We start from the raw sequence: 17,802 nt of genomic DNA, 5'->3' as shown, positions 1-17,802 counted from the left end.
AGATAAATATTTACCTACTTACACACAGAAGCACATACAAAGGAAAAAGCTATTTGCACTTTCTCTTTCAGAGATATTCATCTTTAATATTCTACCTCAGCACAGCTCACAAGCCACACAATATCCTGCAGAAATCCCTCATTATCTGTAAAATGTCTCATAATGTTCTAGTCATAATTTGCTTTGACATTAAAATAAAAATGTTAATATTCTCAATGTCTCCTTTCCTTGCTTATGTTCCTCAGGAAGATCTGGCAGCCCACAGAAGCCAGATGGTGACTTGAACTTCCCAAATGAACTGGCTGCTGTTACTGAAAGGGATGGTTTTGCTCTCTCCTCTCTCATCCTGAAGGGCATGTACCTAGTCTAGTCCTTCCTTTGCTTTGGCACTGACTCTAGTCTATCCCCTCTGAAAAATGGCAAAGAGGTTATTAATTAGAGATAGCTGAAACCAGGTGAGGAGAACATGCTTGAAGAAGGAAGCAAGAACACTGAGAATACTTGGAGGGCTCCCTGAGGGGCACGGGGCCACCTGCAGCTACACAGCTCCAAGGTGAAGTCAGGATGTCAGAGCAGGACAGGACCATGTGGAGGCAAGTCTAATAGCAAGCCAGCAAGCAAGGCTAGGACAGACCTACAGCACAGCTCAGACAAAATCTGAAGGGCCAGAGCTGAGCTTAACTGGGTCTCCAGTTCTCTGGGACAAGGACTGTGGGGTGGAGACCCCAGTGATGCTCATTAGAGCCATTAAGATCCATTAATGCTAGCTGAGTCCTGACATAGACAATTACTCATTTTGGTGGAGTACCAAACTTGTTCACAGCTTCATATCCTGTTACACTGTGAAGCTCACACCTTCTCATTGCCAAGGCAAGAGCAGAAAGCAAAGGACTGAACATACCTGCAATGCCCAATACAATAACCATTAAAACACTAAGATACTTTGAAAACTAACAAAATGTAGTGTGTGGATGCAGTACACCATAGGGCAAAGACTGGGCCAGACCTGGGGTGCTCAGCACTGTGTCCTTCAAAGCCTGAAGGCTTGTGGAAGGTGGAAAGAAAGACAATACTATAGGCTGTGTTTTGTCCACCTGAACACCAACAGTGCATTGTGTCCTGCCCTCTTGGGGACAAGGGTGATGGCAGGGGTCTGTCACATCTCTCTCACAAGGAGGGATTGCAGGAGCTGGGCCTCTTCAGCCTGGAGAAGACTGAGGGGGGATCTTATTAATGCCTATAAATATCTCAAGATCAGGTGCCAAGAGGATGGTGCCAGACTCGTTTCAGTGGTGCCCAGTGACGGGACGAGGAGCACTGGCCATAGACTAAAGAACGAGAAATGTCACCTCAGCACGAGGAAGAATTTCTTTACACCAAGAGCTGCGTGGGGAGAACTTGGAGTGCCCACAGCGGAGCCATTCCGAACCCGCCTGGGTGGGTTCAAGTGTCACTGCTCCAGGTGACCCTGCCTGGGCACGGCATGGGCCCAATGGTCCCCGCAGGTCCCTTCCAACCCTAGCAGCTCTGTGACTGGCATGGATTTGCCCACGGGACTGCCCATGCAGGCGGTGGAGTCCCGTCCCTGGCGGTGTTTAAGGAAAGCCTGGCCGTGGCACACGGTGTGCTTGACCCGGCGCTGTTCGGCCCGGGCACCCCGGGACTGTTTCCCCGGGCTGAGGCGGCGCCACACCCGCGGTCCCAGCGCAGCCCGCGCTCTCCCGCCGCCCTGAGGCGCTCGGCGCTCCGCCCGCGGGCGAGGCCGCGCCACCGCACGTCACGGGGCGGGGCGGGTCAGCCATCTTGGGCTCGCCGGGCAGCCGGGCGGGGGCGGAGGCAGCGCCCGCCCTGCGGAAGTCCCTCGGTGCCGCCGAGCGCAGCCCGTCGAGCCCCGCCGGAGCCCAGGGCTGCCCGCCGTCCCCAGCACCGCCGCTACCGACCAGCATGGCAGGGCGGCTCCCGGCCTGCGTGGTGGACTGCGGCACGGGGTGAGGCACGGCCGCTGACAGCTCGGGGCCGCCCGGGGCGGGGCCGGGCGGGTTCCGCCGCCGATGCTGCTGCAGATGGCGGCGGGGGTCGCGCCGCCGGGCCGGGCAGCCGCGCCCGAGCCGCCGCGGGGCCGGTGCCGGGAGGGATGGGCCGGGCTGGGCCGGGCCGGGCCGGGCCGGGGGGAACATCCAGCCGCCTTCCCTTCCCCGCCCTTCGCTCTCCGGCCGGCGGGAGCCGTGTCCCGGCGCGGCCCCGCTCGCTGCCCTCGGGCCGGTCGGGGCCGTCCCCATCGGTCTGGGGCCGGCGTGCGGGACCTTGTGCGGCTGCCGGGGCCGGGGCGGGCAGCGGGGACGCGGCTCCCGGAGCCCCTGGGGCGCCCCGGCTCGGCGGAATCGCCGCTCTGCCCGGCGCCGTCTCGGGGGATCGCGTGCGTTTATTTTTTTTTTTAAATGTGTGGATAATGTCATTTATTCTGTGTTTCTTCTCTCTGTGGAAGGAAAAAAAAACCCCTCCCCTTCCATCGAGCAGGCGCAGAGGAACTTCCTTAGTTTTGTCAAAGCCTCTTCCTGCTTTCGGGCTTTTATACCTTATAAGGCAGTTTTCAGTGTCAAACCTGAACCAAATCCGCTTTGGAAACGTTTCTTTTCGTTCAGCAGCTGCCAGGCGGTGCAGAGAGCGCGGTGCCAGCGCTCCATGGCACAAGGAGCCGTGCGGAGCAGGCCCCGGGGAGCCGGGTTGGGCCGGGGCAATCCCGAGGTGCCCGGTTGGGCCGGGGCAATCCCGAGGTGCCCGGTTGGGCCGGGGCAATCCCGAGGTGCCCGGTTGGGCCGGGGCAATCCCGCGGTGCCGCTGCCGGAGCGCTCGCTGTGACCCGCGGGCTGCGGGACCGTCGGAAAGAGGAAGAGTTTCCATCAGGCATCGGCTTTTCATTGGGAGGGAAAGCACTGCTGTATTTTCAAGGCTCTGTGGCTACCCTGGTGGCATGCTGCTTCTTTAACTCGTTTTTTTACTTCTGTTTCGCTTCTCTTCCCTCTTGTTAAAAATAAAGAAAATTTTCAGTGAATGCAGGTATCTATCATGCTTTCTGGAAAGGGCATGTTCTTCTGCAAGCTAAGCACTTGTAAGAATCTCTTTTGTTTGGTGTAGGGCATTAGTAAGTCGGTCTGTAGGAAGGCCAGGTACGTGTGTGTGTCTCTGCATTTCTAACAGTTGTATGAAGAAGTCATTCGTGTAGTGAAAGCAGAATTAAAACCTTGAATTCTGTGGGATGGAAGAAAGCTAGCACTGTGGGAATGAGGGTGTGTGGCTGAGTGCAGTTTTGTCTTTGAAAGCAAAAGATCTGTAACTTCTCTGCCACATGCCACCAGAGGCTTTTTCCCATCCCACATGTGTGTATCACTGGTAGCCCCATTAAAGGCAATAATTATGTCTTTATAGGTTTGTAAGTACAGGTTGTGACCACTGGATTAGAAATTTCCTTAAAGCTTTCAGCGGTGCCCTGCAGGAGCAGCGTGCAAGCACAGAGCTGTGTAAGAAATGTTTATCTTGTTGATGTGAGAAATGTAACAAGGGACATGAGTGTTAAAACAAATGTTCCTGAGGAAGATATGTGTGCAAGAGCACCATTAATCAGCTTCACTTCAGAGGATGTACTCTGTAATGTCTTGAATATGATGTTAGCCAAGTCTTGCTCCTGTTTAATTAATTTCCCTACAAATCTTAAAAAAAATGTTCCAAGATGCTGTTTTATTGTGAACAATATATATATATATAATGCAGCCCAGCCTATTTTATTCTCCAGGCTTTTCATTTCAGGTGCATTTCCTCATCTGAAGTTGTTCTTCCATACAATTCTGCTTCAAGAAAGTGGGGGCAAAGATTTGTAGCACTGGAAAGATTACAGAGTGTTGGAGTGGATTGAATTCAATACTTTCAGTAGACGGAAATATAAAATAGTAAATGTACAAAACAAAAATACAGTTATTGAGATGAATAAGAAACAGGTGGGTAGTAGTGCAGTGGGTTATGATAGCATGATCTTGCTTTTGGCTTTTATTTTTTTATTTAGTGCAGCCCTCCCAGTCCATCTCACTTTGTGTGAGAACACAAATTGTGTTTGCCCTGCTCAGTGCAGATCAGCTGAGGTCTCAGTGTTCTGTTCTGTCTGCCAAAATGACAGAAAGCAGACAAATTAAATATAGCCCCAAAAAGAGGAAAGGAGATTTTGAAAATACAGCCAAAACAGAAAGGAGCTGCCTTGCTTAGAATAGGCTATAAAATGTGCTCTGGTTTTTCAATAAGTAGGCTTTTTTTAGAGGGAAGGGTTGATAGTTTGTAATCTCAGCAGAATTGACCTCAGTCAGCAAAAGGGCATGTGCATAAGTGGTATTGAAGAGTGTCTTTCTATGTCTTGTGCTTGTAGCCACAGTTCAGCTTTTTTATCTGAGTGTTACATTTTGGGCTTTTTTTTTTAATGTATGTCAGTATTTTTGCCAGCTAAGCAGAGGGATGAGAAAGTCAATGAGGTTCTGCTTTTCAGCATCAGCCTGCACAGATGCTACAAATGATAAGGACTTCTTTCAAGGCATAAGGAGACCAAAACACAGAAGAGATTGGGGAGATAATATGGTGACTGTTACTTGAGGTTTTAACAGCTCAGTCAAACTTTTTAGGGGTTATCCAAGTACATGTCTTACAGCTGGAGCTGGGAAATGGGTTTAATCAGTGACATGGCAATCAGATGCAGCTGAAATTCTTCCAGTGTTACATTTGTTACCCTGACATTTGCATTCTTTGCTTAAGCAAACTTGATACCTAGAAAATAAGATATTTGATACCTACTTGTGGTTTTACAAGCTACTTGTCTGAAGCACTGACCTTTTAATGATACAGTTGAGTTACAGGCATGATATGAAAAATCTGAAGAGCCCAGTTAGTTTAACATAAGTGTTAAACCCAGTATTATTTATTTCTCTATCTAGAAATAGTTATATCTGTAAGATAGCCTTATCTAGTTTAGTTTTAAGTATATTATTGTTTTGTTGGGTAATCTGTAGACCAGCTCTGTGAACCTTACTGTGAGGAAGTCTTTGTCCATGTTAGTAGAGGATTTGACTTCACTTGGCTGCTGAGAGCCCTTTCTTTCTCTTCTTTCCACAAAAGATGGACACCAGGTCCATGGGCAATAAGCTATAAGGTAGCACCTATGTGCTGGTATGTTTATATCCTTCAAACAATGGCAGATTTTTGCTTGTGCTGAAGTCATTAGGTATGCTATAAATGAGACTTGCTTCATATTTAGGTGTATCTAAGGATTACATGCATTTTAAAGCAAAAATCCAAAATAAAAAAATGAGATGGAGCTCTTCCCATAAAGTATGTGAGCAATGTACCAAAGAAAGGAAAAGGCTCTTAGTCATTTTTTAATCACAGTAGGCTGCAGTGTTTTACTCTGTGCCTTTTGGGTATTGGAATTGTTCTTGCTGCCTCTTCTGGAGGCAAACACAGCACTGCCTGCAAGTCATGATTAAAAGCTCTTCCTACGCCACTTTGGAATTTAGCTTGATTAGGTTGACAAGTAGATTTTAGCTGTGTCTTTCTGAGTGAATGCACTTTTTTCCTTCAGTGTAACTTGTACAACACTGAATTAGCTCATTCAAGATAGCAGATAATTGCAAGTGTTCAAATTAATGGCTCTTCAGCTGAGCTGCAGTAAGTGGCTATGCAACTACTGCACTTCCAAAATGAGAACTTAATTATAGCACTGAAAGGGATTTACATTGTATTATTTGTATTTTCTATACCTGAACTTTGTTTTCTGCAGGTTTGTGTGCCATTTTTCAGTGGCTGCCAGGTAGATCCATTTGATACCTGAGTGTCAGTGGTGACCAGCTTCTCTAATGCACCCAAGAGTCTTTTGGGAGGGTCATATCTGTTGGTAACCTATTCTTGAGTAAATTGGTTATATGACTGTGTAGTAAAAACCCAACCTGTTGTCATTGGTCTTGTTTTCTGCCCTCTCCTCTATGCCAAGCTAGGCCCCTTTTTTATTTCCATGCACAGGTTGCTAAAAGTGATGTTTTATTTAACTTCTTCCTTGCAAACTGGGGGTGAATTAAAGGTTCTTGGGTTGACTGGGAGAAGATTTCCTGTTCTTGATGGGAGCTCAGGATTTCTTTGCCACCTCCTGCCAGTCTGAGTTCCCGCTGAGCTGAGAGCCAGGAGGATTGAGGCTGCTCAGGATTTCCAGGGTTTCTTGATGTGGAGTTGCAAAATGTTTTTTGGGATGAGTCACATATATCTCTGAGAGTTTCTTGGCTACTTGGTCTCTCTAAGCAGTTCTGTGAATGAAGGAAGAGTAAATTTGGGCACACAGCCTCAGAGAAGCAGAAGCTGGCTGGAGTGAGCTTTGCTTTGGGGAAATTCTCTACAAACCTACTGCTGTAGTTAATTTTCATGTGATACCTCTATAGCTCTTAAGGAGAGCAAAGTATTTATGGGTTGAGTGTCTTCTGATGTGATAAGGTATATGGCAGGATTATGTTGTTCTGTTTTATCTTCTGGGTTTTGATCTGAGTGTAGATGAGTACAAGATCCATGAAAAGCAGTAATCTACAATAGACAGCAAAATCTGTGAGGTGAGAAATCCAGTGCTGTAAAATCAAGGTAGTGGGAAGTAACAGCCTGTTTTGTGAGCTCTTGAACTTTTTTGTATCTCATACTTGTGCCTTGAAATGATTTTTCTTTCCTAATGTTCCAGACATGGGCTATTTCTGCAGGTTTCTCAAAGCCTAACTTATGTTTATTATAAGGATTTCAGCAGTATGATATTTTTGCAGTTTATGCTTCAACTGTATATCTTGTCATGACCTTCTGAGTCTTCATGAAAATTTTCTCTTTGGGCTGAATTTTCTGTGTTTTGTCATCCCAGAAGTAATTTTTCAATATGGAAAGCATGGATATTCTTTATTCTCATCTATTATCAGATATGGAAAACATAAAATATTTCCTTGATGGCATTTGGAAAAAATACTCTTCCAGGATTTTTCTTTTGCTTGCCAGTGACTGAAGTGTGGTTAGGGAGGGAGGGGAAAATGTGTCATCCTTCAAGTGGAAAAAGGAATTGTACCAGGTTAAGAATTGATTTAATGCATTTAAGAAAACATTTGCAAGGAGACTTTGAAGGCTTATGATGACCTGTGGTGTCTCTTGGATGATTCTAATACACCACAGTCCTTGTTGCAACACTAAGTGCTCAGAGTATGCAATATAATTAGGAATTTAGTTAGGAGTACATGTATTTCTATTGACACACACTTTTTTTTTTTTTTTTTTTTTTGCTCTTCTTTCTGTGTGTCTCATTTGTGCCTGACACAGAGGAAGGGGGTGGTGGCATTTCAGGGTAGAGGACAGACCCACTTGCATCCCTGGGCTGGCTCTGTAAATGATTAATGAAGCTGCTCCTGTGAGCTGCAGGCTGCTGCTTGGGGCAAGGTTTAGGGCGGGTCTGCTGCAGGCAGCTTCCCTTTTGTTCCTTGGTGTGTTTAGTACCTGGCTTGGCCTTTCTGCCAGAAAGTGTGGGGATTGCATGATTCCTATGCACATTTACTTGTCTAAATTGGTTGAAAATACAGTTTCTAGGAGTTCAGAAATGCTGCACCAGTTCTGAGTAGTAATCCATGCTCTGTATGGCTTTATAAGCACATACAAGAAACTCTGCAGTAGGTCTGTTCATGCAGTTGGGAAGTTTCAACATAGTGTTTCAACATGTAGTTTCATCATCGTAGGTTTTCTCTGGGATATGCTAAAAGGTTTTGACAATTTCTAACAAACTTTAAAAAAAAAAATTAAATGAACCCTTGTCAAAAATTAGAAGAGTTTAGGGAGACAAGGTTAATTTCAAAGGTAATATAAATAAAAACATACTTGGGCTTGTCCCCAAGGAAGTTCATTTCTGCTCTATATAAGACAAGGAACCTCTATTGCTTTAATCTTTAAATTTCGGTTTTGGTCACTGAACTAAAATTTATTTAGGTGTACCAGTCTAACAGAAATCATCCTTGTGTAGGTGCTTAAAAATACCAATTGGATTGCAAACTTGATAGTGCCCATGGCAGGATTACTTTAACCATAAAAATGAAGCAGCAATCCTTTTCAAGTGCTACTAGTGATGTATTGCTGGAGTTTTGTTTATTCAGTTATATCTAAAATTGAAAAAAATAATCATTTTACCCACCAGCTTATTGTAGGGTATACTATGACTCGTATTTTTGTCTTTTAGTTCTGATCATGGGTTTGCATTTTCAAGACTAGATGGAAAAACTCTAGATAAATGTACTGTTTTAATTTTTTCTGAGATTTCCTTTTTCTCTTTATTCTCTTGTGGTCAGTGCAAATGTTTGCAGCTGTGCACAGGATGTGTTTTGGCATGCTCAGGCTATAGAGAGCAAGCTGCAGACAGGAGGTTATCTGTTGATACTTAATTTTAATAAATAAATGCTATCAATGAATGAATCCAAATTGTAGTTCTTTACTTAACACCATATCTGTTATCTAGGTTTTCAGTATTAGTATTTTTTTGTCGTGACTTGCCTTAGATACTGAACATTGTTTATCATCTACAAGAGCTTTCACAATATAACTGCTTGCATATTTACTGTCAGACTTCAGAATCTCTGTGATCCTGTTAAATGAGACCTGCTTTTTATATTAAACAAGATTTACTAGTGTGTTTTTGCCCACAGCTGAGACATTTTTTTCTATGAGCCAGCTGTTTCTAATGGGAACCATCTTTTATGAGAAGTGTGGTGTAACATGATAAATATGTAATCTGGTGCTTTAGTGCAAGCCTGCTCTTGATGGAAAACATTTGGTTACCTGCTGAGAGGCTGAAGTGGTGGTGGGGCAGATTGGGAGTGCTGGGACAATCCCTTGGTGCTCCTGCCCTCATCTCTGCTCTCCCATCCATTTGGCTTCATCCTGCCCTCTGCTCAGGTTGATGGGGTTGGGGCCACAGCTCTTGGGTCAAAGCTGGACTCTCAAGTGCTGAAACTGAGCAAATAGCAAGCACAAAACCTCAACTTCCCCCCCGCCCTTTTTTTTTTTTTTTTTTTTTAATGTGAAGTAACTTTACAGTTTTAGCCCCTTATTGCATTTGCTTGAAAAAACTTTCAAATCAAGTCAGGCTTTTTCTGCATCATAAGACTTGGATTTCACCTGTTTAATTTCTTAATTGTTTGCTTGCAGGTTATGTATGTGTTCATTCAATTGATCCTTCCTTGCTTTGTTGAAAAAGGCATATAATTAATTGATTTTCTTGGGTTTTTTCTTCCTGATAAATGTCTATGCAGTCATAGAATATTCTGAGTTGGAAAGGACCCACAAGGGTAATAGAGTCCTACTCCTGATGTTCAGCTTATTTTGGGTAAATGATGTAGAAAGTTGCCAAATAAATCTCCTCTTCATACTAAATAACTTCATGTAGGACTGCCAAACCTTTGGGCATTCTTTCCTCATTATTTGGAAATATTGCATGGAGTAGGCAGGCTGTGAAAAACGCTCAGAAAGCCCAGAAAAATGAAATATAAATTTATTAGAAAGCCTATCAGTATAGGTGATTGCTGTGTGGGTGTGGTGTAACACAGAGGCACTGTTAAGACACTTTTTAAAATGAATTAGTCTAGGAGTCTCAAAGGAAGCAGTGAGTAGAAAGGGAGCATTTTGCCTTTGCCAACACAAACTACTCTACTCTCATTATACAGAGATAATATCCAAAGCTGTTAGCTCGTCGTGCTTTGAGGAAAGTGCAGACAAAGGAAAGCTTTAACTTGTGTTAAAGTGTGTGCCAACATTAAATATTAGAAATGAGTTTACAAATACGAACAAAATTGACAAAGACTTCGAATTTAGGTGGTAGGATGCTAGAATTTGGATTTTGTTAGTTGAAAACACTTCAATATGGACTGGTTTCAAATCTGCTTTTTGTAACTCGGTTATAAGCCAGTCTTTTGGACATAAATCCATCTTATCTTCTTTATTTTTAGGAAAACTTTTCCAGAATCAACTTACCAATGTTGTTCTTTATTTGGTTGTTTGATTTTCAAAGATTTGGTGGTAGTAAACTTAAAGCAAAATTGAAAGTTGTTGCTCTTTTACTCCATCCAAATGTTAGTAAAGTTCCATTTCTACACAAAAATATAGATGCCTTTATAGATAAAGCAGCCTTTTTAAAAGTAGTTGTTATCTATTTAGGAAATAAAAATTTGCTAGAAGCATTTCTCTTTCAAGCTGCTTTTGAGCTCATTTATTAAATTGCACACCAATCTGCTTATGGTTTATTTTACTGTGAGAGTTTCAGTATGTGGCACAGAAATATTTGTTGCCAAGATGAAGATTCTTGCTTGAGTGGGCTGATATTTTTGGTGGGGAAAATGCTGTAAAATAAGTTTCAAACACACAGTGATAGGGTTAATTCCAAGGTCAAGTTTGTAGAGTGTGAGATCTTAAATTTATATTATTATTATTACAATTTATTATTTAATTTATTATTAATATATTATTATTAATTTATAATTGAGGCCACCTAGAGGTCCCATGCATCATTTAAATACAATGCTCCCTTTTACCATCCCTTCATGTGTCTTATCTATGGTTTAAGAAGGTTCTCTTTACTTGAGAGTGCTTCTAATCTTGAGGAGGGGGTGGTTTCCATTTATAGAGCAATTCTTTGGTTTCCACTATTGATTACTTAAAACACTTGTTGATGAAAAATGTTTTAAGATTTGGCAGAAGAAGCTGCTATTTAAAAATGCAAACTAGGAATGTGTAAAAGGGAAACTATATTAACTAAAGATGTAAAATATGAAAAACATGACTAATTTCAAAATCTTGCTGTCTTATCTTTTATCAAGGACATTTAAAATGAGATAGTAAACTAATTTATTAATACAAGTTCCATTTTCCTAATAGAATCAGTCCTTCAGGGACTGCTGCTGCTGCTTAACCAGTTTGCACCTGATGCTAGAGCTGGAACCTTTTTTAAAGGGGCAGGACAGCTTTCCCCTTTCACTGTAATTTTCTCATCATTTCTCTTTACAGGGATTTGAAAAGTAAATATTTCCTTGGCTTTTCAATCCCATCTGGATGAGATAACAATCCTGATACAAGAAGGATGATAGAAGAAAAGCAACAAATAAAAACACAAGGTTTTGTTCAGGCTTTTCAGTCATGTGAGGCTCTGTGTATGAAGACCAGATATTCATCCATGTTTGAGAAATGTTCTTTTTAAGGAATTTCTTTTTAAGGCAGCTGTTGTCAGAAGACATTAGACAGTAAAAACATGGTATCTCTCTCAAAATTTCTGTCCATGTAGAATATACCCACTTGAAAAAGGAAATCTATTAAGCCCTTTTTGATAAATTCTTTGATGGAAAGACCATGTATAAGGAGCTGGTATTGAAGAGCAGAATCCCTTTCCATTCTTTTTAAGAACGTGGTATTTTTGCCATGAGATTTATTTCATGCCCTTTTGGACATATTAGCAGATGCATGTTTTCCTTACAATCTCCACACTCTGAGCTGTTCTGTAATATCTTCCATACCCTGCTTACTTAATTACAATTTTTTGAGTTAAGGTAATTTAGCCAGCAATGATCATGTGCTGAATGGTGAGTGTTGTAATCATCTTGCTTTCTGTCTTTGGCTCTTGTTTCCTGGAGTGTTTTTTCCACATAGTTTCAGTAAAGAAAGCAAAGCACTCCTGGCTCAGGAGAGTTCATAAACACATGGGAAGAGGCTCTCAAGAGAAATGGGAGATTGGCTCCAGCCCCATTTGCATGGAAGGGGATATGGAGCAGGGATCTCCTGGCTGAGCTATTGTGACACCTTGCAAAAAGGCAGTATCAGCTTACATTTAAGAATAAATGCATTTAACTGTGTAAAGCCTAATCTAATCACTGGGTGTTAGACTTGCTTAGAGCATGACCACTTGGATGTGTTCTACATAGGAATTGTGTTTAGGTAGGGAAACCTTGCTGGGCTTAATGTACAGGCTGTGGTACACACCAAGGCAAAATTTTAAAGTTCCATGTGTGTACTGTCCAGGCTATAGTGCCTGGGAAACCCATTGCATCTGCAGGATGAGATACAGGCAAAGGATGTGTTGTGTTTGGAGTGAGAACTTGCACAGAAGGGTTGTGGCTCAGATGTTGAACAGTAATTCAGAACCTTCATCATGAAGAGAACAGATGAGAACAGCAAGAAAAAAGCCCTCTGAACAAAATGCCCTTGTTTTTTAATGATGCACTTTGAAGGTAAACCAGAAAGAGACCCCTTTGATTTCCTTTGGTTTTGATTTTTTTTAATCCCACTAGCTTTACTTTTCCCACAGAAAAATGTTTTTTGCTTTGTTTGTTTTTCAAGTTCCTTTGTATCTTTCCAGTGGGACCAGCACTGCAGTTACATCTCACTTCTGTTTGTGTGTGCATTTTAAATGTGTGGCATTTCTGTTGTCCCATTAGGTCGTTAGGAGTAGCTGAGGAATAGGCTGCAACCCAGATTTGCTCTAGGAGTTGGAGATCAGGTGATGCTTGTCCTCAAGTGCTCCTGTCTGCTCAGTTAACTCCTGTCTTTGTGTGGAGCTGTCAGAGAAGTGACACTCCCAATTTGTGTTGGACCCTCCCAGCTCTGTGGTGCTTCAGGAGCAGCTGCACAGCTGCATTGCCCATGAAGCAGTTGTCCCTCTGTTCCTCACTTCTGTTAGAATTGCAGTTGTGCTTGAAGTAGAGTGTGTAACTCGGGAGATTGGCATTTGCTGTGGGTTGGAAAGCAGTGGAGCAAAGCACGTGGTCCTCGTTTGTGGTTTGCAGATGGAGGTTCTGGTAATGACATCCTTGTTACAAATTCTTACCCTCAGCACTGTTTCCTTTTGGCTTCAAAACGGAGTGACTAATGCACAAGTAACCTCTTGGTGACATTGCTTTTGTGTCAGAGCCTCAGAAACATCTATTCTAGGTGAGAGAGCACATGTAAGAAATCCCATTAGTGCTCTTGAGAACATTGTGGAAAGCCTCTGGCTGTCCTGCCTGACAGCTCTTGGGCAGACAGTGCACAGCTGCTGTGCAGTTCCAGGATGTGACTTTTTGAGGGTGATGGTCACATGCTGAAGATATTTCTCCACTGAAAGGTGAGATAGGGGTTAGTAGAGTTAAACCAGAAGGAAACTTCACTAGTTGCTCTCCCAAACTTATTTGTGCTATGAATGTCCATTACAAAAATGTCATGTTTTGTTTATCATATCTGTGTAGACTAGTGGTGTTACCTTTTGGAGGTGGTGTTACAGGGTAGTCTCTGGGCACTATCAGCACTATATATATATATTTATGTATAAGTGTGTATATATATATGCTGAGAGAGTATATACACATGTACAAAGACTTTGTGTACTGCTCTTGGATATTCTGTAGCTGATTTTCTGAACTAAAGCTAAAGGCCATGATAATCCAACAATTTTTTTTGCCTGATTGTTTCTTAAGATTTTTTTTTTAATTTTTTTTTTAATGGGCTGACAGGAGCACTTCAGGGAGCTGAACGCAGAGAAATAAAGGAAAACACCCTTGAACAATCAAGGCTTTCACCTTTGGGATTTTGTAAATGGGTTCTGTATTACAGTTTTTAATAGACATTAGGTTATACCTTTACACTCCTGTGTGCAGTGCCTTGTGCTCTTACTGCTGAATGCCCCAAATTCCATGTGGGAAAGCTGAGTCCATGTCTCAATGGCCTGCCTGTCTCCATGCAAGTCCTTTCTGCCACTCTTCAGTTCTTGGCAGCAAGACAAGGGGTTATTAATGGACAATCCAGTATTGGTACTGCCTTATGATATCTCTGCTATCAGGGTTCTTCTGTAGCAGCTGTAATTCCTGCCCTGAAGAAGTTAGGGTGTGCCTGTGAATCATTCATTAGTCAGACATTGCCATGCATGAAGTCCTTGTGGAAACTGTATACTTGTTGGAATCTGGATTGCCTATGGTATCCTTCTTTTCATGTGATTTAAATATTTACTTCAAGTGACAATGATAGGTTGATTAGTCTGAATACAGCCTCCTATCTGCAAAAGTTAATTTTTAAAAAATTCCATGAAGACTAGATTGTGCATTTGGAGACTTGAAGGTTTTTATTGACTTTCATTCAGTTTTACCTTAGCTTTTTGCCTCGCCTATCACATTTTTAGGCTCCATTTTAACTCAAGAGTATCTCTATATGTATTTAGTTGGTAAATCAGGTTTTTTTTGCTCCCAGGGGAGCAGGGGGTCCATCCTTGGCCCATATTCCACAGATGATGGAGTTCCAAGTGTGCAATGAGGTCTTGTACATGAGAGATGTGAAGTGTTGTGTAGGACACTGCACTGGAGACTTGCTGATACAATGCTCTAATATTCAGAGACCAAAAGTCATGCAGGGTTTATTTTCCCTTTCTTCTCTTGGAAACTTAAAAATGCACTACTTTTTTTTTCCTTGAATCAGTGCACTTCCTGCTGAGTAGGCCATAGTATTTTTATATATGCTGATTTTATGTCTGAATATGCTCTTTTTATGTCAAATGCATCTTTCATGAGATTATTTTTCTTTCAGTCTTTCTGGCTTTGTGTGTGCTGGGCAAACTCCCACCCACAAGCAGCTAAGCTGCCAGTTACCTGCACCAGTTCAGCTTTTGCTTTCTTTGAAATACTGAGTTTAATAAGCAAACAGTTTTAACTTTTTTAACTGTTAAAAAGCACTTCTAATCTAGTTGTAGGTTTATGCAGCATTCAGGCTCCAAAGTTTTTGTGTAGATTGAGCTTTAAAATCTACATGCCACAGTTCTGGTTTGCAAGGGAAGGGAGAGGGAGTGAGTCAGTGTTTGCTGGTTTATTTAGTAATTGTGGCACTAAAAGCCTCTTAAAACACTATAAATACAGTGAACAGTTTTACTCTGCGTGATAGGTTAAAGAAGCACCAGTTTGTGGCATCCTTGATATTCCTTTAAGAAGAAAATCAAACTTCCATGAGCAAAATCCAAGTTTTGTATGTCCTGAGGTGAGGCACACATAGTGCCTAATGCTGGCCTCTTCATGAGGTGTGAAGTTCTTTCTGATATTAGTTTCTTTTTTCATTATTTGTTACCTCCTGCCTGCGAAGTTTTCCTTGTGAAGAAACATTCCTGTTTATTGATAGGAAGTCAAGTTTCAGTACATGGTTATTCATCACTGTTACAGTGTGTTACACACAAGATTGGGTTCACAGCTTTGAAAACACATCTCCTGCAGAGCATTTGGATCAGGTCCTGTGCTAACCACTGTTACTCAGACAGAAACTCACCTTCCCTCTGAGGGTTTGTGCCTCTTGACCTAGTGCTGATGGGTGCAGTTACCATCAGTGCTGGAATTGTGTGGGTGCTGCTGGGCACGGGCACAAGCTGCTCACTCACTGCTGCTGCAGCATCTCTGCTCTCCCAGCCTGGGGAGCCCAGCCTCCTGCTGCTACTGCCATGAATTTATGCTTCCTTGGAGTCACTGCTGCCTTACACCTCCCAGCATCTTCCACATTTACATCAGAGTGCTGAATGCTCTAGAGGTGCTACTACAGTGCTCATGCCTCTGCTGCTGGTGCTGATTCAGTGCAGCTGCTTGACTGTACAGAGAAAATGAGAACTTTGTCACGTCTGGGCTTGGTAAAAACATGTGGGTATGCTCTAAGTCTTGAGCTAGAGCTGTGCATTTTGGTCTGCATGGTTTAGAATTTGCCATGGCTGCTTTGGTGACAGCACTTCTAGCAGCTGGCTTTGGTACACTGAGTTTTTAGTTATTTTTCATGAATGCTTTGTTAATTTCTTCAGTTTTCTTGCCTTGTGCTAATGCAGATATGCGTATATCCATAGCCCATACTGGAGACTGGGTGAAGGCATGTAGTTATTTTCCTCTTGCTTTCTTTACTCTTATTAGACACATTTTGACACTGTTTTCCAATTGTGAAATGAAATGGCTTTTGCTAGGACTTGTCATTACCAGCTGCTTGTGACATGAGGATGACCAGCCCTGCCTCATGCCCAGCTGGCAGCCCATGGGCTGGGCAGCTTTCCCCCCTATAGTTAGGAATTACAAAAAACACTTTTACCACTAGCATTAGCTATTTAAAAATATTTCTATAGAGATGCTAGCTGCTGAGCAGGGAGGAACTGCTCTGAAAATACTGTACTCCTAAACATTGATAGATTGAATTACATACTTTGTGTTCCTTAGTAAAATGTTATTAGAGTAGAAGTTGGCAGTGATGCTTGATCTGTGGCAGGGAGCATTCATTGTTTTATACTTTAAAAGAGAGAAATTCTCAGTTTGCCTTGGGTTTTTTATTTTTATAGAAAAGTTAGTGTGGTGTCCTTCTGATACAGGGAGAGGGGTCTGTTCATTAAAAAAAGAGATATCTTTATTTGTGGTATTAAAGACTACAACCAAATCTTTCTCTTTTGCCTCAACAGGTATACAAAGCTCGGATATGCGGGTAATACTGAACCCCAGTTCATTATCCCTTCATGTGAGTATTTGTTACTCGTGTGTCAATGCTGAAGTTACTATTGGACTTTCTGTAACATGTTATAAGAAACAAATAAACAACCTCCCCAAAAAAAAACCCCAAAAAACAACAAAACAATTAACAGAGCTTGACCTCTGAGTAATGACGCAGAGTAATAATGTGGCTTTATTGTTTTGTTACAGATACTCAGTTTAGAAAGATACATTAATTAAAAAAGGATACTAATAGTTGAAGCTAATTTTTTGGCCATTGAAATAATGTAAAAACCCATAGCATGGCTACATTACCTTTCAGGAGGTTTTTTTTTTCTAATTTACTGATTTATCTGCTAAAACGTTGAGTTGATTATAACTGAAAAAAAATTAAAATGGTATTATTTAATATCTCTAGGGTCTACTTGCCTGGAAATTGTCTCTATTGCAGCTATGTTAATTTACTGTGTTTTGCAAATACAACAAGAAACCATGTCACTTTTTCCCCCATGTAGAATCATTTATTTATTTGCTCCCTGGCTCCTGAACTGTTTCTACCACTTGAAGAGATAAATTCTGCTCCAGAGAGTGGAGCTCACTCAGCTTCCTTTAGAAATGCTTCACCTTCTGACCTCCTACACCACTTGGCAGTTCCTCATTGTTCCTCTGTGCCAAAGTAATCATGGATTACATCCTGGTGAAAAGGAATAATTAGCACACCCAGTTTTCCTTGCAAATACAACAGGAAGAGAGCTGGAACTAATATTACTTCAGCACAGTCACTGTAAAATAGAACTTGGAAATTCAAGCTCTGTGTTAATTTTTCTAGGAAATTTACTCCAAAATGTAATTTTCATGGAGAGATAAGGCTAATTCACTTATCTGAGAACAGGAGAATGCATTCAGAGAATCCATTCCATACCTTCTGTTTTGGCTTCTAATAGGTATTTCTTAGATTATTTGGTTTTGTGAATTAACTTCATTAAGTTTATTTCAGTGGCATATAAAACACAGAGTTTTGCTTTTCACACAAAAGCTAATTTAACATTATATATATAAAGTTTCTAAACATTGGAAAAACCCTTACAGTGTTCTTTAAACTTCATAGCACTTGTTAAAGTACAAATGGGCAAGTGGTTATTTAATTTCAGATACATAGAGTTTACATACTTTTTATGCATCTTTAAATTTGGTTTATTTAATTTGAAGATCACTTTCTTGTTCAGAAAAAGAAGAGATATCATGATATTTTAACACTGGGAAGAAATATCCT

At 41.7% G+C, this 17,802-nt stretch overlaps 1 protein-coding gene across 1 annotated transcript in view; it reads left to right on the top strand.

Annotated features, from left to right (window-relative positions):
- The first annotated feature begins 1,779 nt into the window (after positions 1–1,779).
- ACTR3 (actin related protein 3) overlaps positions 1,780–17,802 on the top strand; it is a 28,375-nt gene continuing 12,352 nt past the window's right edge. The window contains exons 1-2 of the mRNA XM_079310540.1: positions 1,780–1,988; positions 16,502–16,557. Coding sequence (XP_079166666.1) covers positions 1,945–1,988; positions 16,502–16,557 — 100 coding nt within the window. The 5' untranslated portion in view covers positions 1,780–1,944. The remainder of the gene's footprint in view (positions 1,989–16,501; positions 16,558–17,802) is intronic.

The sequence above is a fragment of the Erithacus rubecula genome (genome assembly GCF_903797595.1).
Source record: "Erithacus rubecula genome assembly, chromosome: 8".
In the NCBI taxonomy this organism is placed as follows: domain Eukaryota; kingdom Metazoa; phylum Chordata; class Aves; order Passeriformes; family Muscicapidae; genus Erithacus; species Erithacus rubecula.
Note: the sequence above shows the minus strand (reverse complement) of the source record. Positions and strands in the feature narration are given on the sequence as shown.